At 41.8% G+C, this 23,942-nt stretch overlaps 2 protein-coding genes across 2 annotated transcripts; one reads left to right on the top strand and one right to left on the bottom strand.

Annotated features, from left to right (window-relative positions):
- Window positions 1–310: 310 nt before the first annotated feature.
- On the bottom strand, window positions 311–19,157 carry LOC110485092 (CUB domain-containing protein 1-like). The gene is made up of 10 exons (XM_021556142.2): window positions 18,946–19,157; window positions 15,912–16,151; window positions 15,257–15,625; window positions 14,712–15,083; window positions 10,945–11,142; window positions 10,192–10,578; window positions 9,035–9,224; window positions 8,691–8,857; window positions 6,178–6,265; window positions 311–942 (listed from the first exon to the last, which is right to left on the bottom strand). Exons 1-10 carry the CDS (start codon window positions 19,013–19,015, stop codon window positions 477–479), a joined length of 2,547 nt encoding a protein of 848 aa, XP_021411817.2. The 5' UTR covers window positions 19,016–19,157; the 3' UTR covers window positions 311–476.
- LOC110485094 lies at window positions 3,494–5,743 on the top strand. Its single transcript, XM_021556152.2, has 2 exons — window positions 3,494–3,808; window positions 4,578–5,743. The coding sequence occupies exons 1-2, from the start codon at window positions 3,556–3,558 to the stop codon at window positions 5,108–5,110; spliced, it is 786 nt and encodes a 261-aa protein (XP_021411827.2). The 5' UTR covers window positions 3,494–3,555; the 3' UTR covers window positions 5,111–5,743.
- Window positions 19,158–23,942: the final 4,785 nt, after the last annotated feature.

The raw sequence follows: 23,942 nt of genomic DNA, 5'->3' as shown, positions 1-23,942 counted from the left end.
GCCATAATATGGACTTGGTCTTTACCAAATAGGGATATCTTCTGTATACCACCCCTACCTTGTCATAACACAACTGATTGTCTCAAATGCATTAAGAAAATTTATACCACAAATTAACTTTTAACAAGGCACCCCTGCGAATTTATATTCATTCCAGGTGAAACTGGTTGAGAGAATGCCAAGAGTGTGCAAAGCTTTCATCAAGGCAAAGGGTGGCTACTTTGAAGAATCTCAAATATTAAATATATTTTGATTTGTTTAACACTTTTTTGGTTACTACATGATTATATATGTGTTATTTCATAGTTAATGTCTTCACTATTATTATACAATGTAGAAAATAGTAAAAATAAAGAAAAACCTTTGATTGAGTAGGTGTGTCCAAACTTTTGACTGGTACTGTGCATGCTATGAATAGAAGGGCTATGGTACTGTTCTTGGCATATACCCCCAACCTACAGTTCACTCCCTTTCAGTCATGGCTCCACCGTTGGAGCCTGCTCTGTGTTCATATTGTTCGGTTGAGACTGTGCAGAGGTGTCACCATTGCTTCTGGAGCCGTACAGCTCATTGTCCACCATAGGCTGCTGGGCTTGACTTAAGGGTCTATTGGGGACGGGTGGGGCAAAATGGGATGGGGGCACAAAAGGCTGGTAGATGCCCACCTCTGGATGTTCAGAGACTGTCCCCAGAGAGTGCGGCTTAGTCTCTGTGGGCCCAGTAAAGCTCTGGTACACATCCACAGCCGGGTCACCATAGACACCCATCTCTGCCCCATCTCGCAGGAGATGGCTGTATACAAGTGTGTCCTCGATCGAGGCGTAGATGTGGGACTCGTTGTCTTTTCGTGATTTGGGGAAACTCCCGTTGTGCCCTGGCAGGAAGCTGGTACCGTTGGGGTTGTAGGTGGACACTTGGTGAGACAGCTGCCTTTTCTTCTTTCTATTCAACAGGAGGGAGATCAAAACACATTAACACACACAAGGTAGGCTACTGTATAGAGAGCAAATTATGTTGTCTTAAATAGTCACACTTATTAAGTCCCAGAATTATATAAAGACCCTATGTATGTGCGCACTTAGCATGACACATCAAATCAAATTTTATTAGTCACATGCGCCGAATACAACAGGTCTGTAGACCTTACAGTTAAATGCTTACTTATGAGCCTCTAACCAACAATGCAGTTTAAAAAAATACGGATAAGAATAAGAAATAAAAGTAACAAGTAATTAAAGAGCAGCAGTAAAATAACAATAGCGAGACTATATACAGGGGGTTACCGGTACAGAGTCAATGTGCGGGGGCACCGGTTGAGGTAATATTTACATGAAGGTAGAGTTATTAAAGTGACTATGCATAGATGATAACAACAGAGAGTAGCAGTGGTGTAAAAGAGGGGGAGAGGAGAGGGGAGCCAATGCAAATAGTCTGGGTAGCCATTTGATTAGGTGTTCAGGAGTCTTATGGCTTGGGGGTAGAAGCTGTTTCGAAGCCTCTTGGAACTAGACTTGGTGCCCCGGGTATAGCTTGCCGTGCAGTAGCAGAAAGAACAGTCTATGACTAGGGTGGCAGGAGTCTTTGACAATTTTAGAGCTTTCCTCTGACACTGCCTGGTATAGAGGTCCTGGATGGCAGGAAGCTTGGCCCCGGTGATGTACTGGGCCGTTCGTACTACCCTCTGTAGTGCCTTGCAGTCGGAAGCCGAGCAGTTTCCATACCAGGCAGTGATGCAACCAGCCAGGATGCTCTTGATGGTGCAGCTGTAGAACCTTTCGAGGATCTGAGGACCCATGACAAATCTTTTCCGTTTCCTGACTGGGAATAGGTTTTGTCGTGCCCTATTCACGACTGTAATTGGTGTGCTTGGACCATGTTAGTTTGTTGGTGATGTGGACACCAAGGAACTTGAAGCTCTCAACCTGCTCCACTGCAGCCCCTTCGATGAAAATGGGGGCTTGCTCGGTACTCTTTTTCCTGTAGTCTAAAATCGTCTCCTTTGTCTTGATCATGTTGACGGAGAGGTTGTTGTCCTGGCACCACCCCAGGTCTCTGACCTCCTCCCTATAGGCTGTCTCATCGTTGTCGTTAATCAGGCCTACAACTGTTGTCATCTGCAAACTTAATGATGGTCCAGGATCCAGTTGCAGAAGGAGGTGTTTAGTCCCATGGTCCTTAGCTTAGTGATGAACTTTGAGGGCACTATGGTGTTGAACGCTGAGCTGTAGTCTATGAATAGCATCCTCACGTAAGTGTTCCTTTTGTCCAGGTGGGAAAGGGTGGTGTTGAGTGCAATAGAGATTGCATCACCTGTGGATTTGTTGGGGCGGTATGCAAATTGGAGTGGGTCTAGGGTTTCTGGGATAATGGTGTTGATGTGAGCCATGATCAGTCTCTGTGTGTGGAGTAAAGGTGGTCCAGAGTTTTTTTCCCCTCTGGTTGCAAACATTTAACATGCTGATAGAAATTTGGTAAAATGGATTTAAGTTTCCCTAGCTACTAGGAGCGCCACCTCTGGGTGAGCGTTTTCTTGTTTGCTTATGCCGGAATACAGCTCATTCAATGCTGTCTTAATGCCAGCCTCTGACTGTGGTGCTATGTAAACAGCTACAAAAAATACAGATGAAAACTCTCTAGGTAGATAGTGTGGTCTATCATGAGACACTCTACCTCAGGCGAGCAATAGCTCTAGACTTCCTTAGTAATCACGCACCAGCTGTTATTTACAAAAATACATATTTCGCCGCCCCTTATCGTACCAGACTCCGCAGTTCTACCCTGCCGGTGCCGCGTATAACCAGCCAGGTGTATTTTGATAGTGTCGTCATTCAGTTATGACTCCATGAAGCATAAGATAATACAGTTTTGAATGTCCCATTTGTAGTTTAATTTTCCGAGTAGGTCATCCATTTTATTGTCCAAAGATTGCACGTTTGCTATCAGAATGGAAGGAAGTGGGGGTTTATTCGATCACCTACGAATTCTCAGAAGACAGCCTGTCCTCCGGCCCCTTTTTCTCCGCCTCCTCTTCACGCAAATCACGGGGATCTGGACCTGTTCCCGAGAAAGCAGTATATCGTTCGCGTCAGACTCGTTAAAGGAAAAAAAGGATTCTGCCAGTCCGTGGTGAGTAATCGCAGTGCTGATGTCCAGAAGTTATTTTCGGTTGTAAGAGACAGTAGCTGCAACATAATGTACAAAATATGTTTAAAAAAAACAAGTTACAAACAAGGCAAATAAACAAACAAAAAACACATTTTACTGGCGGCACTTGTATGACTACAGTGTCAAACAAGTAATCCCGTATTACCATTTTTCGAAATTGAAAATACCTCGGAGTGTAGCTATATTAATATAGACAAGCTAAAGTACAAGTAAAATACACATAGCCTTGTTAAATACAGGTTAAATAAAAAAATGTATCTCCACAACAGTCCACCGTCACTGTTGCACTCCACTCCAGCAGGTGGTGATGGTGTAAAAATGTGTTTCGAAAAAGAGCATGTGGAACAGGAAAAACACTTGCTAGCAGCTACTCAGCTAGTTAACTACAAAATGTTGCCTAACATAAAATCATTGAGGATGTTGCTTAACATGCGATTAAAAGAGGCTGTCGATGAGCTATTCCGGGCAGTTGAAACAACGATAGCAGAGTACCAGCAAGAATTTTGCCGTTCAAAAGAGGAGAAAGACCGAACGATAGCAGAGTACAAGGAAAAAGTGTCCCGTTCGGAAGAAGAGAATGCCCGGCTACAGAGGCTGCTGGATGTTGTTCTTAAACCAGAAATAAGGTTACAGAGACTTGAAGGTGCGTTACTTATTAGCTAAGCCCGTAACAACCATCATTTTATACAGATACCTAATGCATGTTGGTAAATTACATTTGAGTCATCACTAAATTTTCATCCAATTGGCGACAGATTTTCATGCGTTTTTCATTCTAAAATCAGCATTAGGAAAATTAGAATTTTCCCCACCAGTAGCGTTTCCACCAAACGGTGTACACAATGTACTTTTTCGTTTAAGGTTTCATGTACCGAATCAAAATCAAAAGTTTAATATGTTTTCATCACATGTTCAACTCTACCAATAGTTTCGTCACAAACTGTCCCGTTAAATAGCAAATGTGCCTACTCTGGTCATGGCACGTGTGTTCTAGCCAACAGCTCGCATAAAACCTACACTACAGGCTGTGCGGGTAAACTAGTCTACATGAGATTATTATGGAAAACAGCGATAATATAATTATTTGTAAAGCATCCATCAAGTCGTTTGCACCGCCTTTTATCGCATAATGTATTTTACCAAAACAAAAAGATCACACTGTCAAACGAACATATTATCTGTAGGCATTTATACAACTGTACCGAAACTTCCAGTTTCCATCACAGCTATCGTGTTTTTAAAAAAATATATATATGGTATGACTTGCATAAAACTGTCTGGAAATGTGGTTACTGTGTAGCTCAAAAGTTACATGTATCTGGCTAGAACACATTTCTTGTAAGCCAGCATCTCAGCATTTGAATGTACTAGCCAATGTACTAGCTAAGTATGCCATGCTCTTTTTCCCACAGACCTCCAGCAGCTCACTCTCTCCATCTCTGAAGAGGAGGTTCCCCTTGAGCAGCAGCACTGCAAGCAGGATTGTAGTCCCGGTCTGGGGCAGGAGGACCCTTCCCAGATTAAAGTGGAACAGGAGGACCTATGGGTCATCAGTCAGGGACGAGAGCAGCTTCAAGCAATGGATTATGATACTGATGATACGGATGATTCTGCTGATACAGAAGCCTTCATATCTACTGCCAGAGTAAAATGTGACTATAATCAGAACCCAAATCAGTCCTCACATTTTTACCAAATTTTAACCCAACGTGAAGAAAACACAGAGAGGGATGAGCTACCCAGCACCACAACGCAAATTGAAGAGATTAAAACGGAGTTCTTCAGTGACTCTCAGCCCGCCTCTGCAGTCAATTCAGACTGGTCTGAAACTCAGAGTGAGAGCGGTGAAAGTGTTGATCGGATGGAGAGTGAAGGACCTCCACTCAAGTCAAAGAGAACACAGACTAAAGCTGGACCAAGCTTCCATGTCTGTTGTCACATCTGAAATCCCCTATCTCCAGTAATGCTGTTCGTCATTGTAGAATATGTGCAAAACCTTATCACTAGTGATCTAGTGATTCATGCCCATAGACATGCACAGCTATCTCGGTGTGGTATCTGCGGAAGAACCTTTGAGTCTGTAGAAAGTTTTAAAGAACAACTACATTTTCATGTTGCAAGTACAGGATCACTTTCTTGTTACATCTGTGGTATTTCACAGAGGATGAGGAGGTTTTGCTGGAAGAGCAATCACAAACTGAAACTGGATCGCTGTCTTGTGTAAGAAACGTTTTGAAACTCGCCAGGGTCTGACATTGCATATCAGGACTCTTGAAGACTGCCCCGACCTGGGCCTATGACCCGCAGCCTGAGCCTGTCCTGCCTTTTCTAAGCAGACTTTTTTTATTTTTTAAGTTGTAAAAACAATGTGAACGTGAGGGAGGCGTAGCGCTATATTGTCGTAATCAAACTTGATTAGAACTCTACCGCAGTTTTTGCTGAAGAAATGACTGATAAAATGCTCCAGTTCCATATCCTAGTAAAGGAGGCCTGAGTGAGGCCCATGCGCGTCTGCTGAAGGTCTGTGTATACTGAAATGCATTTTTTTTTTTAAATATCAAATAAACTATTGAATGGAGAGTGTCACGAGTCGGCTTCTAATGCATAGTTGCCATATGTACTCAAAAGGACGGTTTCTCAGACAGATTAAGCCTAATCCTGGACTAAAAAGCACTTTCAATGGATATTAATCTCTAGTTGAATAGGAACAATTATAACCACATATGTGCTAAGTGGCATAAAGAAATCAAAGGCCAGACACCTTGAAAGTTAAAAAACCTTCAACATGGGCTAAAACACTAAAATACACCAATGCGTATTGGCATAGGCCTTCATCAGGATGTCCTTAGCACCTAGTTGTGGTTATAACTTTTGTATTACCATTCCTCTGCAAGAGCACTTGTGGTTGTTTTGGAATACGCTCCTGCTACTTTTTCTTCTTGGAGATGAATCTGTCTGAGAAACCATCCCAACATTTATCATGAAGCACTAGAGAAAAGGTAGCTCACTTACTTGATCACCACACAAACCACAGCCAACACAACCACCATGAGAACCAGCAGAGCTGCCACCGCACTCAGAATGCTGGTCAGAAGCAGGTCTTAGGAACAGGAACACACACACAGGTCAATATTCACTGATATCCCATTATCAACCCACTCACTAACATAATAATGTTTCAAATCTGGAGGCTGATAACACTTAATATACAAAACATTAGGGACACTCTTTCCATGACACAGACTGACCAGGTGAATTCTGGTGACAGCTGTGATCCCTTATTGATGTCACTTGTTAAATCCACTTCAATCAGTGTAGATGAAGGCGACAAGACAGGTTAATGAAGGATTTTTAAGCCTTGGGCAAGAACAGGGTATAGTAGGTGCCAGGCACATCAGTTTGTGTCAAGAACTGCAATGCTGCTGGGTTTTTCAAGCTCAACAATTTCCCATGGTTATCAAGAATGGTCTACCACCCAAAGGACATCCAGCCAATTTGTCTCAACCAGGGCCGGTCCTTGCCGTTCTGCCACCTGTCGTAGAATTACAACATTATGTTAATCACATTACTTTTATATTAGAATGTATCCCTACATTAGTACATTCACACTGTCTGTTATATCTAATAGGCAACAGAATAGTGTTCTTAGAACTCTATGTCTATTTGTCTGAGAGGAGCCGCTGAGATTTTAACGCTGACAGTAGATTTACGATGGCTTGGTGATAAGACAACATTCCATCCCATGATTACTGTCTGTGTGCCTGTCTGTCGGTGCCAGGGAGACCCTATCTCCTTTTTCTCTCCCATATGGCAGATGGAACACTGAACTTAAACACTAGGTCATTCCCTCAAATGATTATGTTACAGTAGTATTTCTGTATAAACAAGCAGTAAACGACCTTGAGACAGAAACCTGTTGCGATGTAATTGTGATGTCTGTTGCATGAGAGCACAATGTACCTTTGTATAAATTCTCTCATCTGTGATTTGTCATGAACATCCAGGAGGATGGACTTTGCTATAAAATGCTGTGACTTTGTCCTGCTGGTTGAGTTCTCAGGGATCACCTCCAGGGTGGTTACTGACCAACTCCATTACTGCACTAATTAAATAATAATGTTAAATTGTTTTGAAGAAATCTAAAAGTCCGTTGATTAGAATAATTCCACCACACACCCTAGGCGAGACCAAAACTACAATACTCCCAGTAAGCAAGAAAAAATGTCTTAACTTTTTAAATTGATTTGTAAATCAAGGCCGATCCGGACTGCACCAAAAAATGACACCCAAAAGGAGTTGGTCCATGCTTCCGTGCTCGCTGAGGTGCAGCCTGAAATTGAATTCTATGAATGCCCATCAATGTGGTACGCCTAACGTTTGTAAAACACACAAAGAAGACTTCCAAAAGACGTCGGCTTGTGCTTACTGGGGTGTAGCCTACCATGTGGCCCCCAATGGAATTTTATGAATGCCCATCCATGTGCTAGGTAGGCCTACTGTTTGTCAAACAGGTCGTTTCATTTGCTTCAATAGTACGGATTCCTGTGACTAATCAGTTGGACTATTTAAGCTCTGAATATCAGCTACCAACTTTATCAGGAGTTATCGTGAGCCTATTTGCACAGCGTGAAATGCAAAAGTACTTTTTTGCTATGATCAGCTTGTCAAAAATGGAGAGATACAAAATTGAAACCACTGATCACGACAATGGGGTGAAACTCCTGGAAAACAGTTGTGATTGTCCATTCCATATTGTCCATTTAACTTTGACCTATCCTGTTTTTTGGACATGTTAACACGACAACACATTTTTTATTTGATTGAGCTCCATTTAGGTTAGGCTATTTAATGGGAGAAACCTGTATGATGTAAAAAGTGTCCGTCTCATTACATTATCATACATTTTATCTCCAGTCTGTAGGCTACAGAAAAGGCCACATACTCTTTCTACCATAGCCTATATCTGCTACATGACTCATGTTAGATAATTTTTTTGACTGAATGTTGGTGCAGAGCAGAATATTTTGCGCCCTTGCCTTTGACAAAGTGGGCACTGCTTATCAAAGGGTGGCATCACCGCTCACGTAAAAAAAAAAGGCCATATGCCACTGGTTGAGAAAAGCTTTCATTTTTTGGTCAGTTTAGCTGAGAAAATTGTCAGTTTACCTCAGAAAATGCCACCCTCGTCAATCTGCCGCCATAGGCAGCTGCCTAATCCTACCTAATGAGTGAGTCCAAGCTCCAATGAATTCTGTTTGTTCTGAGGGCAAAATGGGGGGAGTGCAACTCAATATTAGGAAGGTGTTCCTAATGTTTGGTATACTCAGTGTAGTAAGACCAGAATGAACAAAATATTAGAATGGTATAGAGAAATGCTGAGAAACATGGAGCGTTAGATTTTCACTGCAATTTCAAATTCACTTTAAACAAACAACCTATGGAGCGGGCCAGAGGAAGAAGGGAGTGAGAGGAGATAGAACAACATTGCTTATCATGATGACTGCTCCACATGGTCGGTCACTCACTCTTATCCTTGTGCAGTGTGATCTGTGTGAGCATGCTGAAGTCTCCTCTCTCAGGCATACAGTTGGACATGTTGAGGTAGAAGCTCTCTGAGACAGTGATCTTCCTTCCTGCCTCCTCGTCCTCCCGCCGGCTGTACATCTCCTCCAGGGAGCCCAGGATCTGCACCCTGATCAAATCAAATGTATTTATTTACAGCACATCAAAGTGCTTTACAGTAATCCGGCCTGGACCCCAAGACCAAGCAAAGAAGAAGCAAGACCACAGTGGCCAAGAAAAACTCCCTAGAATGAAGAAACATAGAGAGGACATCTCAGAGGGGTACCCCATTCTATTCTAGTTGTACCTGATGCCCGTGTGGCGGTTGCTGCACTTGGGCTGGCTGATGTTGTCGAACATGAGGTGGGCTTCCAGCTTGGAGGGGACATTGACGATCCAGGACACAGTGGAGTAGGACTTCATTCCCACAGGCCAACTAGGGGTGGCCAGGAGAGTTGGTACTCCTGTCATTGGGTATACCGTGAAGATGTATCTCTCTGTGTGTACATCAGGGGGATAATAACATATGTGCAGTTATAGTACTACTTTTATGTAAAACAATTAATTAAAGTTGTAACTTCATGGCCAAAAGTATGTGGACACCCGCTCGCCAAACATCTCATCCCAAAATAACGGGCATTAATATGGAGTTGGTCCCCCCTTTGTTGCTATAACAGCCTCCACTCTTCTGGGAAGGCTTTCCACTAGATGTTGGAACATTGCTGCAGGGACTTGCTGCCATTCAGCCACAAGAGTAATAGTGAGGTTGGGCACTGATGTTGGGCGATTACGCCTGGCTCGCAGTCTGCATTCCAATTCACCCCAAACATGTTCGATGGAGTTGAGGTCAGGGTTCTGTGCAGGCTAGTCAAGTTCTTCCACACCGATCTCGACAAACCATTTCTGTTTGGACCTCGCTTTGTGCATGGGGCATTGTCATGCTGAAACTTTGCCACAAATTTGGAAGCACAGAATCCTCTAGAATGCCATTGTATGCTGAAGCGTTAAGATTTCCCTTCACTGGAACTAAGGGGCCTAGCCTGAACCATAAAAAAAACATTGGACTGCCAGATGGTGAAGCGTGATTCATCACTCCAGAGAACGCCTTCCCCTGCTCCAGAGTCCAATGGAAGTGAGCTTTACACCACTTTACACCACTAGCCGACGCTTGGCATTGCGCATGGTGATCTTAGGCTTGTGTGCAACTGTTCGGCCATGGAAACCCATTTCATGAAGCTCCCTACAAACTGTTCTTGTGCTGACGTTGCTTCCAGAGGCAGTTTGGAACTCACTCGGTAGTGAGTATTGCAACCGAGGACAGTCAATTTTTTTTACGTGCTACATGCTTCAGCACTCTTGTGGTTCCATTCTGTAAGCTTGTGTGGCCTACCGCTGAGCTGTTGTTGCTCCTAGATGTTTCCACTTCACAATAACACAGTTAAACCTTTAATTAAAACATGTTACCTGCAATCTCCCTGGTGAAGGAGATGTTGAGTAAAGGATGTGAGAATGGCCACCTCTCTTTCCCTCCCATGGTCGAGGCTGAAGCTGTGATGGACACGTTGGTGTGGACCTGGACTTTGTGTATGGCTCCCTGAGGGCAGAACTGACCCACGGTGGTGCCGTCATCGTCCTCGGCCACGGTGAGAGTGACAGAGCCGTTGCAGGGTTGTTCTGGCAGGGACTGCCTCAGGTTACCAGTAGTGGGCAGGAGCTCTACCGTGCCATGCTGAGGGGGACGGAGGATCCAGGTGACACTGCCCAGGGGGGCGGGAAGACACCTCTCCAGGACGGGCACCGTCAGAGGGACAGAGGCTGCTGCTGCTTGGCAGCCCCTCCACTGACGGCACTCTGAGAAATGGAGAGGAGGTAAAGGATACAAACCAAAATAAAGTTGAATATATACCATGAGTTTGTGGTGCCTTAGGATCTCAAGAAGGACAAAGTATTTGTTCATCCTAATTACCACACTCCAGATATTGTTTAAAGTGTAAGGGAAGCCAAAAATGTAGCATTGAATTGCAGTGATTGTTTAGTTAGGGCTTAAGGCCACAGTCACACACATGTTGAACGGTATATCATGTTATTCTTCTATGACGTCAAGCCAGACCAACACAATGAGAAGTTAGTGACTGGGAGAGCAACATAGTGTTAATAATAATGCTTATGGTTATATAACTTAGAGCAGAGCAGGGTTACTAGTTAGGCCTTAGTTACCTATGATTCTGATGGCGGTCAGTAGCAGCTCCTGACATGGGCAGTCCTGGAAGGATAGCTGAGAGATCTTCCCTGAGGGAACAGTGATTTTCTTCTGGATGACAGAGTTCAGCTTCAGCTCACAGTCAGACATGAGGTTAGTCTTCTCAATATGGAGGGAAAGCCCCCGCTCTTTCCTCAGGTCCACGTTGCACAACACTGCAAAGTATGTCACAGTAAGAAATCATATACATGTAGCTGCACATCCACTTCCACTGACTAACTTACTATAACTCATGCAGGCACGCAGCAAAATTAATACAAGGATTTCACATTTAGGAAGAAGAATACCAAAAGTCTGCCCCAGTGGCATCTGCAATGTTAAAAGCTGTACACAGTTGAAGTCGGAAGTTTACATACACCTTAGCCAAATACATTTCAACTCAGTTTTTCACAATTCCTGACATTTAATCATAGTAAATATTCCCTGTCTTAGGTCAGTTAGAATCACCACTTTATTTTAAGAATGTGAAATGTCAGAATAATAGCAGAGAGAATGATTTATTTCAGAAGTTTACATACACTCAATTAGTATTTGGTAGCACTGCCTTTAAACATTTCGGGTGGCCTTCCACAAGCTTCCCACAAGAAGTTGGGTGAATTTTGGCCCATTCCCCCTGACAGAGCTGGTGTAACTGGGTCAGGTTTGTAGGCCTCATTGTTCACACACACTTTTTCAGTTCTGCCCACAAATTTTCTATGGGATTGAGGTCTGGGTTTGTTATGGCCACTCCAATACCTTGACTTTGATGTCTTAAGCCATTTTGCCACAACTTTGGAATGTTGCTTGTATGCTTGGGATCAATGTCCATTTGGAAGACCCATTTGTGACCAAGCATTAACTTCCTGACTGATGTCTTGAGATGTTGCTTCAATTTTCCTTCCTCCGGATGCCATCTATTTTGTGAAGTGCACCAGTCCCTCCTGCAGCAAAGCATCCCCACAACATGATGCTGCCACCCCCGTGCTTCACGGTTGGGATGGTGTTCTTCGGCTTGCAAGCCTCCCCCTTTTCCCTCCAAACATAACTATGGTCATTATGACCAAACAGTTCCATTTTTGTTTAATCAGATCAGAGGACATTTCTCCAAAAAGTACGATCTTTGTCCCCATATGCAGTTGCAAACCGTAGTCTGGCTTTTTTTATGGCAGTGGCTTCTTCCTTGCTGAGCGGAATATCAGGTTATGTCGATATTGGACTGGTTTTACTGTGGATATAGATACTTTTGTACCTCTTTCCTCCAGCATCTTCACAAGGTCCTTTGCTGTTGTTCTGGGATTGATTTGCACTTTTCGCACCAAAGTACATTAATCTCTAGGAGACAGAATGCGTCTCCTTCCTGAGCTGTATGACGGCTGCGTGGTCCCATGGTGTTTATATTTGCGTACTATTGTTTGTACAGATGAACGTGGTACCTTCAGGCATTTGGAAATTGCTCCCAAGGATGAACCAGACTTGTGGAGGTCTACAATTTGTTTTCTGTTTTCTGAGGTCTTGTCTGATTTCTTTTGATTTTCCGATGATGTCAAGCAAAGAGGCACTGAGTTTGAAGGTAGGCCTTGAAAACATCCACAGGTACATGTCCAATTGACTCAAAGTATGTTAATAAGCCTTTCAGAAGCTTCTAAAGCCATTACATCCTTTTCTGGAATTTTCCAAGCTGTTTAAAGGCCCAGTCAACTTAGTGTATGTAAACTTCTGACCCACTGGAATTGTGATACAGTGAATTATAAGTGAAATAATCTGTAAACAATTGTTGTAAAAATTACTTGTGTCATGCACAAAGTAGATGTATAGTTTGTTAACAATAAATTTGTGGAGTGGTTGAAAAACGAGTTTTAATGACTCCAACCTAAGTGTATGTAAACTTCTGACTTCAACTGTATATTAAAGCTACAGTAATCCCTTTTGTGGTTGTAAACATTAACCACAAGACAGAGTGGTTTGTCAAATTACCGCTGATCTAAAAGCTCCATGTTATTATAATGAATTGTAATATGTTGGATCTGTACAACTACAGTAGCTATTACCACTACTACTACATTATCTAAATACATGTGACACTACACAACAATTGGCCATCCCTTTGATACTTTATGATAATTTGGACAAGATGAGCAAAAAATGCTAATATACAGTGCATTCGGAAAGTATTCAGACCCCTTCATCTTTTCCAAATTTTGTTAAGTTACAGCCTTATTCTAAAATGGATGCAATACATTTGTTCCTCATCAATCTACAAACAATAGCCCATAATGATAAAGCAAAAACAGGTTTGTACATTTAAACATTTTAGAAAAAAATACCTTATTTACATAAGTATTCAGACCCTTTGCGATGAGACTCGAAACTGAGCTCAGGTGCATACTGTTTCCATTGATCATCCTTGAGATGTTTCTACAACTTGATTGGAGTCCAGCTGTAGTAAATTCTATTGATTGGACATGATTTGGAAAGCCACACACCTGTCTATATAAGGTCTCACAGTTGACGGTGCATGTCAGAGCAAAGACCAAATCACCAAGACTCTTTCTAAAGCTGGCCGCCCAGCCAAACTGAGCAATCGGGGTGGAAGGGCCTTGGTCAGGTGGGTGACCAAGAACCCGATGGTCACTCTGACAGAGCTCCAGAGTTTCTCTGTGGAGATGGGAGAACCTTCCAGAAAGACAACCATCTCTGCAGCACTCCAACAATCAGGCCTTTATGGTAGAGTGGCCAGACGGATGCCACTCCTCAGTAAAAGGCACATGACAGCCCGCTTGGAGTTTGACAAAAGGCACCTAAAGGACTCTCAGACCATGAGAAACAAGATTCTCTGGCCTGATGAAACCAAGATTGAACTCTTTGGCTTGAATGCCAAGCATCACATCTGGAGGAAACCAGGCACCGCTCATCACCTGGCCAATACCATCCCTAAGGTGAAGCATGGTGGTGGAAGCCTCATACTGTGGGGATGTTTTTCAGTGGCAGGGACTGCGAGACTAGTAAAGATTGAGGGAAAGATGAACGGAGCAAGTCTCTGAACATCCTTGAGTGGCCTAGCCAGAGCCCGGACTTGAACCTGATCGAACATCTCTGGAGAGACCTGAAAATAGCTGTTCAGCGACGCTCCCCATCCAACCTGACAGAACTTGAGAGGATCAGCAAGAAGACTCGATCGAGGCTGTAATCGCCTAAACCTGTTTTTGCTTTGTCATTATGGGGTATTGTGTGTTGATAGATGAGGGGGAAAAAACGATTTAATCCATTTTAGAATAAGCCTGTAACGTAATAAAATGTGGCAAAAGTGAAGGGGTCTGAATACTTTCCGAATGCACTGTAGGTACCATGACTTCAGTTGAGTCTCAGTGGGAGGAGCTATAGGAGGATTGCCTCAATGTAATGGCTGGAATGGAAAAGATTGCCTTCTGTGTTCATACGTTTTAGGAATTGAGAGGGAAAGAGCAGGGCTTTCCACAAACTCACACATGATTCATCCTCTCCTTTTTTACTAAAGCTGTGTTTTCCAAACCTTTCCTGGTGAACACCTAGCCATTCCACTTCCCTATTCCAGTACCAGCACACTGGATTCAAGTTATCAAGAGCTTGATGTAGTTGACCAGTTGAATCAGGCATGCTGGTAATGGAAAAGATAAAGTCAGTCAAATTGCTGGGGATAATCAAGGAGGGTTTTGGAAAAAGTTTTCTAAAGCCATCTAGTTTATTGTACACAGTGTCCTGTAGTGACCTGGAAGACTCCTCCTCTTGGCTGAAACCTTGAAGTGGAGGGAGAGACCAGTGGAGCCGTCCCCGATCCTGTTCATCTCACAGTTCCTTAGGATCAGGGAGAAGGAGTCCCGACGTTGGGCCGGCTGGGGGTCCGACAGCTTCTTCACCACCGCGAACCGTCCGTTACCGTGGTGATACTCCACAGCCGGCTCCTTCTTCAGGCACTGCGGCTGGGTCTGACCCAGGAAGACAACCGTAGCGTTGTGTTTGGGAGGGACCACAAACTTCCACTCCATCAGGTCATCGTCAGGGAAACTATTCGGGTAGTTTGGAGAGAGCAACTCCAAAGACGACTTCCCTTCCGGTAAAGTCACTTTGAGGACAGCAAGTGCTGAGGGACAATGATATGTTGATGAAGTGTCAGAAAATACAATGTTAACCAGGTCCATTAAATCATGTCTGTGGCCATGACTAAAAACATACAGACATAAGTCATCCATTTATATTAATGAAAACAATGTGATTGTGTGTCAGTTATCTGAAACCACTGTCTGACCAACTCACATTTGATTTCCTCTCCAACAGACACGTTGAACATGGTGGGGTTCAGTTCCCGTCCTCCAGTGACCTCCAGAGAGAACCTGCCCTGGTTCAAGACCTGAGCCCCAGAGACGCTGCCGTTCCTGCAGTACGTCCCGATGGCAGCCTCCCCTGTCCTCTGGAGGGCTAGCAGGGTATACGTGTGCTGGTCTGGACATCTCTCAGAGGGCAGGATCTGTCTCATCCCCATCTGGGTGAAGTCCAAATGGAACGCCCGTGGAACCGGGGCCTTCAGGTTCCAGATAAAGGTACGGTTGAAGTTCTGGAGTGGAAGCGTTCCGGTTCTGGACTCACTGGGGGTGATGTCTCCATTACAGGACTTTGTGGTACAATCTGATGGAAGGAGGGTAGGAGTTAGAGGAAGTCAATACAGAGACACACACACAGGTATGATCACACACACAGTCACATATGGACTATGTATTATGAAAATGCACACAGGTATCCCACTTGTAAGCACTATGTAATAGCAATATAACTACAGTGTACAATGTGCCTATACTGTAATGACACTGTATTTCTGTACCATGTGGACAAGCTATAGACACTCTAAGGACACTATGGACACTCTAAATACCATGGAACTACCACCATTATATATCTCATAGAGAGTTCTTACCTATTTCCCTGATCACCTCCACAGTAAAGACTTCCTCTGGTTTGGTGCAGGTGAACACCATGTTCACAGCAACTTTGGGGTCTGTCAGCAGCACCACATAATCACTTCCAGCCCTGGAGCAGGACTTCTTCAAGCCTGTACCGGTGCATACCGTACACTTTGACCCCCTGCTGCGCTCTGAACTCTGGCTGATGTTGAGAGTAGTGCCCTGGTCAGGGGTGAGGGTCAGTGTCACACCCTCTGAATGAACAACAACCAAGGAAGGGATTGATGAATTAAGGTAGAAGAGTGGCATCAGTTGGGGAGGCAGGGTTGTTCTATACCACATGGGTATTTTACATAACCACACCTCTATCAAAACTATATTAATTTGTACAAAACATAAGCAGTCTTAGAGTCTTAGAATACAAAACAATGTCCTTTTTCTCTCTGACTGTCATGTGGGACTATACTACTCAGTAGACAGAAAAAACAACTGATCAGTTTTTCTCAGCCTGACCTCATGTCCTTTTTTTGCCACAGCATGTTAGAAAAGACTCATATGACTGAGAGAGTGTGTAGGGAGATGATCGATTTCAACAGCTTGGCTCCACTTCCTGTATGACTAACCAGCCCCACGTCTGTGAGCTAGGGCCTACTGAACAAACATAGGCCTGGTCGTTCAACAGTTCAGACTGTCATATATCTGTGATGCTGTATCCGTAAATGTCCTTATCTTTAGACAATCACTCACTTCATCTCCCTCTCTATCTGAAGCACACACACACACACAAGCGCTCTCTCTCTCTCTCTCTCTCTCTCTCCTTCTATCTGTCTGACTTATGCTTTCCCCAAAACCTTACCTAGTAAAGTAGCCAAGATATAATCTGATTGTGTGACTGTTTGACATTGGAGACGTTACTGGGAAGCCTTGTTTGTCCCTCGCTGTTACATGTACAGCTATTACAGTCCAGCTGTCACTGTTGACACTGGGATAAGATGTGTAAGCCACAACTTCTGGGTGATTGACTGAACATTATTCTGCCTACCTAGCTATATCATTACAAACCAAACTATAGCTATATCATTACAAACCAAACTATAGCTATATCATTACAAACCAAACTGCTCCTACAGATTGTAGAAAAAAAGAACAAAGGGAGGTGCTGCTAGAATACAATAGTAGATATTTGTAAATTGAAGGTGCTCTTGATAAAGGGGTTAATTGGCCATCAAAAAAAAACAAAGAGGACCAAGGCACTCTAAGGCCTTATAAATATATGAAGAGTGCCTGATCCTCGTCCTCCTTGTTTTTGATGCTGATCCTATTGTCTGACCTATGCAAATACTGCCCCCCCCCCCCCCCCTGTAATCTTCAATGCAAACTCAGTGGCCCTGGTCTACATATAGAAACTGATAAGCCATTGTTCCACCTGATTCCTAATAAAATATTAGATGAGTTGGAAGTTCTTTCCTTAGTTAGTTGGCCTTTGGATAGAACCAATGCATTCAACAGTGCATTCAACATCATTCCTATTTATCCACTGAACCAGACTCATGCATTAAAGACGTTTTCCTATGTTTATTCATAAAGCACAACATGGGCCAGTCAACATCTATGTTGTCTGTCATTTGCATCCCATCTACACACTTTTGTTTTAGGAAACTGACTGGCCTTTCAAAGGTCTGTGTGTGGTTGTGCCAGTGTCAACAACAATTATTTAATGCATTGTCTACCTATATAATACATCCTCTTCCAATTCAAGAATATCCCTGCAACTTCATAATACTGTTAGTGTCTATCAGTAAGTGTTATCATGGGAAACATGTCATAGAACATATCATTGTATATATATATATATATATATATATATATATATATATATATATATATATATATATATATATATATATACACGTTTTAATCTTTATAGTATAGGGACAAATGCAATGACCTAGTCATAAAATAAAAAGGAACTAAAATAATTTCCCAATTCTTCAGTTACATTTTTTTATATATTTTTTTTACAGAATCACAATAATCACAAATGTATTACAGTTCACTTCTAAATGTTTAAAACTATTACCAGGTGTTCCCGGTCAAAAATAACCGGTCATAAGAAATTAATGGGTGAGACTACAATTAGTGTATAAAATTTGGTTCAGGCACATGCCCATTCATCAGATAGCCACACTTCCTCTCCCAGACCCCCACATGCATTTGTATTTGAGCACACACACACACACACACACACACACACACACACACACACACACACACACACACACCCCTTCTTGGCTTCCATGGCAACCCCCACGGGAACCTTTCCCCAATAGAATCTTTCCCCAACAACCACACCTGTTGGCATTCTCACAAACAATTGCAACATTGTTTCAATAATATATAGAACTTTTCTTGCAGCTCTGGTATATAAAGCTTTTTTGAGGCCTTGCTCACAATTCATTCTGTCGCAGCACAATGACCAAATGATTTACTGGATGTGAGGCTCTTGATCATATCTTTGATCATGACACTGGTGAGGAGGAGAGAGTCCTTGTTGAACATTGACACAATGTAGTCTGTGTTAAATAGCACAATATGTTTCACCTGAGTATTTGTTACAGTGAAAATAATCCATACATTGTGCTTTTTTTACTCAAAAACTAGTTGTATGAGCTCAGGTCAATGAGGCCTACAGGCCATAAATAGCAAATAGAAGTTCAAAACGTGTAATGTTCACAAGAACTTAAGTTGATAAAAATATCTAACACAACATTATGTGATAATATATGTATTATTATGGATGTATAATCAGCTTTAATGGGGCAGTCATTTTGGATGGACCGGAAACACAGAATTAATTAACATGAAACGAACACAACAGGAGGGTTAATTAGCACAGGTAGTCCACTATGTCTTCAATCTAACCCTATAAGGATGCTTCCCCAAAACCGTACCGCATGCGATGCTTGTTATCGTTCAGACCGAGCATCACGGCTCTTAAAAAAACTCCCCATTATGTGTAATGTAATGGAACTGAGTAAGCAGACTTACCTGATAGAACGAACACGGCGTACGCGATCCCCAAAAGCTGCAGAGCCCAGCCGACCGTTGATAAAGTCATGCCTTTATTTTCAGCGTCGGTATCTCAAACGATAAGCTATATAACTGAACAAAAATTGGCACAAATCGCGACTACGGCTTTGGACCTCCGTGTAGTTCTTTCGCTTTGAGGAAAATGGGTTACACCTACATTTGCTTTCCTGCTGTGTGACATCACTTCTCAGGTAAGGCGTTCCTCTTGCAGTCATTCGGACAGGTGAGTTGTTGCTTGAAGAATTGCAACATATTTGAACTCGGTGCCGTTTAAAAAAAAAGTTTATAGACAAATAAGCTTTAATGTAATACAAAATGAACGGACTGCGGTCTGATATGTATTTAGTCAAATCTAGCCTTTTAGACCTCGATAGCAAGCTTCACTGGACCATATCATTTGGCCACACTATGAACTGTTGTTTATCTTTAACAAACAAGTTAAACTTAATTAAAAATAGGGTGATCATCATTAGACTACGTGGTGCTCAAAAGTTGAAATCCATGACTTGTTATCATGTAATAACTCAATAATAATGCCGCCTTAGATTGTCCAGCAGAGCAGAAGCCATTTTTCTGTAACACTCAAGCACACACGGCAAATATAGCACACATACCATCTATGCATTAGAGCCATGTGCTGAATTCACCTGACACTCCTAGACAACGCAATAGCTAAAGTTCCTAGACAAGCAATAGCTAAAGATTTGGGGATTGGGACTGACAGTGAAAGAAACAAGTTTGAACCAGCAATGTTATTGATTATCCGTGAATTCACCAGAGAGATGGTGGTAAGGGCCTGAGATGCAGCAGTGTTCCCTGCGAGGATAAGCTATGACTGGGATAATGACTGTGAACAGGAGCAGCAAGGAGGATCAACAAAAGGGGGTGCAAGGAGCTTGTTGAGAGAGATTATTCTCTCCTTTCACAGACATAATTTAACACAAGGATGCTTCCCACTGGGCACACCATGTCATTTCAACGTGGAAATGTGGGTAATATTTGGTTGAGATGTTGATCAATGAGATTTCAATCTTTATTCACATACTCAAAAAGTCAGCCAGAATTATTTTGAATTCCCAATGTATCACTGTGCTTTCAACCATCTTAAAAGCACAACTAAATTCCAATGAAAAAATGATGAGTTTTTATTTAGTTGTCATCTAAATGTGTTATCACTGCACTTTCAACCATTTAAAAGCACAACAAAGTTCAAATGGGAATACAATGTCAGATATTTTGTATTTATACAACATTTAATGTGTAATCATTGTGCTTAACCTATTTTATCCCATCAGTTACAATAGTGACCTTAAAAAATATTGAAATAATAAAGAGTCTCAATTAAATATGTGCAGTGTTACATGTTTATTTTAAATTGTCACATGACCAGAGCTGTTTACTTCCTGGTTGCACCATGAGAAGACAATGGCTGCATTAAAGCTCCCAAACAAAAGGTTAGTAAAGTATGTTAACATTCAGATAGGAAAAAGATTTTTGGTATACGTCATCTTTAAGGTGTCTAGTATTGATATATGCATTTGCAATTACTCAACTTTGTTCAGTGTGGTCATAGAATGTGTAAACATGTTGACAGCAACAATAGTGACCAGCAGGATAACACAGTGCATCTAGGTATAGATATAGATATACACATACATAGTTCTTGTTTGACCTAACTTTCTACTCTGTTATTTATTTTAGTTTCACTTTGTGTCAAGTTCTGGATATGTTGGATCTAGGTGACTGCCCAGACAAGCGATGGGTCAGATATGGATTATGAGGGGGAGACAGGCCATTTGCCAGCCAGGCTGTTGAATGTATATGCTGAACCTATGCAAACTGATCATGACAGGAACAACATTATCAGTGATGATGACCTACCCCTCACCACCCCACACTCTCCTCCCTGAGACTGGGTTGGGTCATGGACCCAGTGTCGCTCTTGGTGTTGCAGAGCAATCTCAGGTGCCTCAAGGTTGCAAGATCCTTCATGACAACCTCTTCACTTTGCTTGCACTCCTCGATGAAATGACAAAAAGAGGATATGGGAGCTCTGGAACGATGAGGCAAAATCGTCTGTTTGATGTCCCATTCAAGCCACAGAAGGACTTCATGAAGTTACCCCGGGGAACCTCTGAGGTTCTGACCCAAGGAGACAAGGTGCTGGTCCGTTAGAAAGACAATAACATTGTCACAGTGGCAACAAACATGGAGGAGAAATGCAGTGAGACCTCTGTCAAGAGATGGAACAAGGAGCGACGTGCCTTTTGACAAAGTCCCACAACCAAAATGCATCAACCGATACAATGAGCATATGGGTGGTTTTAAACTTCACAACCTACAGGTTTCAAGATACCATATTTCCATCAGGTCTAAGAAGTGGTGGTGGCCCATCTTTGCATGGTCTCTCAACAGTGCACTCGTAAACAGCCATTTATTTTACAGAGATGTTATGGGAGGAACCATCAACCTGCTCACCTTCTCATGGATAGTGGCACAGTCTCTTATGCAAATGTTTGGCACGAAACCACTGAGCCACGGAAGGAGATCTCTACTGGCTGCTACTATTAAAGATCAGGCAAGATATGAAAAAGCTTCTCACTGGCCAATCAACACGATGCACCGGTTCCACAGATGTCGTCATTGTGACAAACGCACTACCTATGCATGTGAGAAATGCAAAGCGCCACTGCACATTGAGTGCTTCAAGATATACCATGGACAGCAGAAAAGTAGATGAGAGAGAATGAAATAGGGCTGAAAAAGCCAATGAAAGAAAAATAGAAAAGTCAATAAAGGGTGAGGAGAAGCAGTACAACGGACTCTAGGAAGAAAAGAAAAGTTGACGAAAAATGGAAAAAGACAATCAAAATGACTGAAATGTTTTTGGAAAAGAGGATCAATTGATTTAAGACATACTGTATTACAGCATCTGACTGATCGTAGTTCAAGATAGTGATGCACAAACTAATCGTGCACTTGGTTCTGAAGCCTACCTGAAGCCTACCTCATATATATATATATATATATATATATATATATGTGTGTGTGTGTGTGTGTGTGTGTGTGTGTGTGTGTGTATGTATGTATGTATGTATGTATGTGTATATATGTATATGTATAATATATATATATATATATATATATATATATATATATATATATATTATTTTGTTCAGTGTAGGCCTCTACTTGAATGCATGTTCTACAGGCTACCCCTATCCTAAATGTTACCTTTATGTTCAATGTGAATGAATGACACACGACTGCTATACAGTTGTTAGTGAATGTTGCACTAAAATGTCACAAAGACAATGTTACAATGAATATTGCACTAAAGTACAAGTTAAAATGTTACAATAAAGTTACATTATTAATGTTTCAGTACATGTTGCACTAAAGTAACAACGTTGAAATACATTGATGGTTGTTGATTTTTGTTTTTTCTCTCAGTATTCATATCGTGTTGTATAAGGGTTTTTGATATGTAAAATAGTCACACTAGAATGTGATGGGGCATTCTAGTAGCAATGCTGGGGACTGCCAGTGACAGAGTTTTAAATGTGTTAACAACTGGGCTGGGATATATAAGCATTTTCATGAGTGCATAGGAGAAATATGTTAATTCAGTATACATCACATTATCCCACGGCTATAAAATACACCTTTATACCTACTTTTCCATGAAAACTTTAAAACAATATGATTGATTATTTCAAAAGCTTACCAATGACACAAGATTTGGATATTTTCATGTCTGGGAAAAATGTGGGATTAAATGGGTTAATCTCATAGCACAACCAAATTACCTGGATTGCAGTTGAGATTACATGAAAGTACACAGTGCAAGTGATCAATGCTGTTCGAGATTCTGCACAGATTATTATAGCAATTGTGAAGATCTGTCACGTTTTGACCTTACTTCCTTTGTTTTTGTTTTAGTATGGTCAGGGCGTGAGTTGGGGTGGGCAGTCTATGTTTGTTTTTCTATGTTGGTTTCTGTGTTCGGCCTAGTATTGTTCTCAATCAGAGGCAGCTGTCAATTGTTGTCCCTGATTGAGAATCATACTTAGGTAGACTGGGTTTCACTTTTGATTTGTGGGTGTTTGTTTCCGTGTGAGTGTTTGGGCCACACGGTACTGGTTCGGTAAATTCACATTGTAATTTATTGTTTAGTGTTCTGAATTTTAATTAAACATCATCATGAACATTTACCACGCTGCGCTTTGGTCCTCCTCTCTTTCTCCCGACGACAACCCTTACAAGATCTCCACAGACCTGCAACCTTTGCATGCTATCTTGAACATGTACACTTTCAATGATGACATACGAAGCCATTTATAGCTACAGTAGGCTAACTTCACGTTGTGACCATGGATGTGTTACTCATTTTAAGGTTGAATAAATACTGTTACATTAGATGGTAAGATATACTTAGTTTTGGGCTATTTACTCTATTACAAAAGTAATATTGAATTGTGTTTGGTTGACAACACAACCAAACATCTACATTTAAAGGATATCGAATGCTTTGATAGTTTCCTCTGAGCCACTGGCTTAATCCTATTCTTTAACGTTTATTTTTGGTTTAGTTGGAGACGTGAATCCAACATACAATTTGTTAATTTGTCGACAAGTTATTAGGCTATTTACTGTATCGCAAAAGTGATATTCAATTGTGTTTTGTTGTCAACGCAACCAAATATCACTATTTGAAGGAGATATATATTTTGTGCCGCTGACTTAGTCTGGCGTTAATTCCAGTTTGTCTACAAATTAATATTTTATATGTTGGATTAACATCTCCATCTCAACCAATAATCAAAGTTAAACAGGATTACATCCAATAAAACTGTATTTAAAGTGCATTTAACGTTTGATTTAGTCCTATTCTTTAACATTGATTCTTGGTTGAGATGGAGACGTGAGTCCAACATAACATTTAAATTATTCAT

The sequence above is a fragment of the Oncorhynchus mykiss genome, chromosome 2 (genome assembly GCF_013265735.2).
Source record: "Oncorhynchus mykiss isolate Arlee chromosome 2, USDA_OmykA_1.1, whole genome shotgun sequence".
Taxonomy (NCBI): Eukaryota; Metazoa; Chordata; class Actinopteri; order Salmoniformes; family Salmonidae; genus Oncorhynchus; species Oncorhynchus mykiss.
This window is presented reverse-complemented; position numbering and strand designations above follow the sequence as displayed.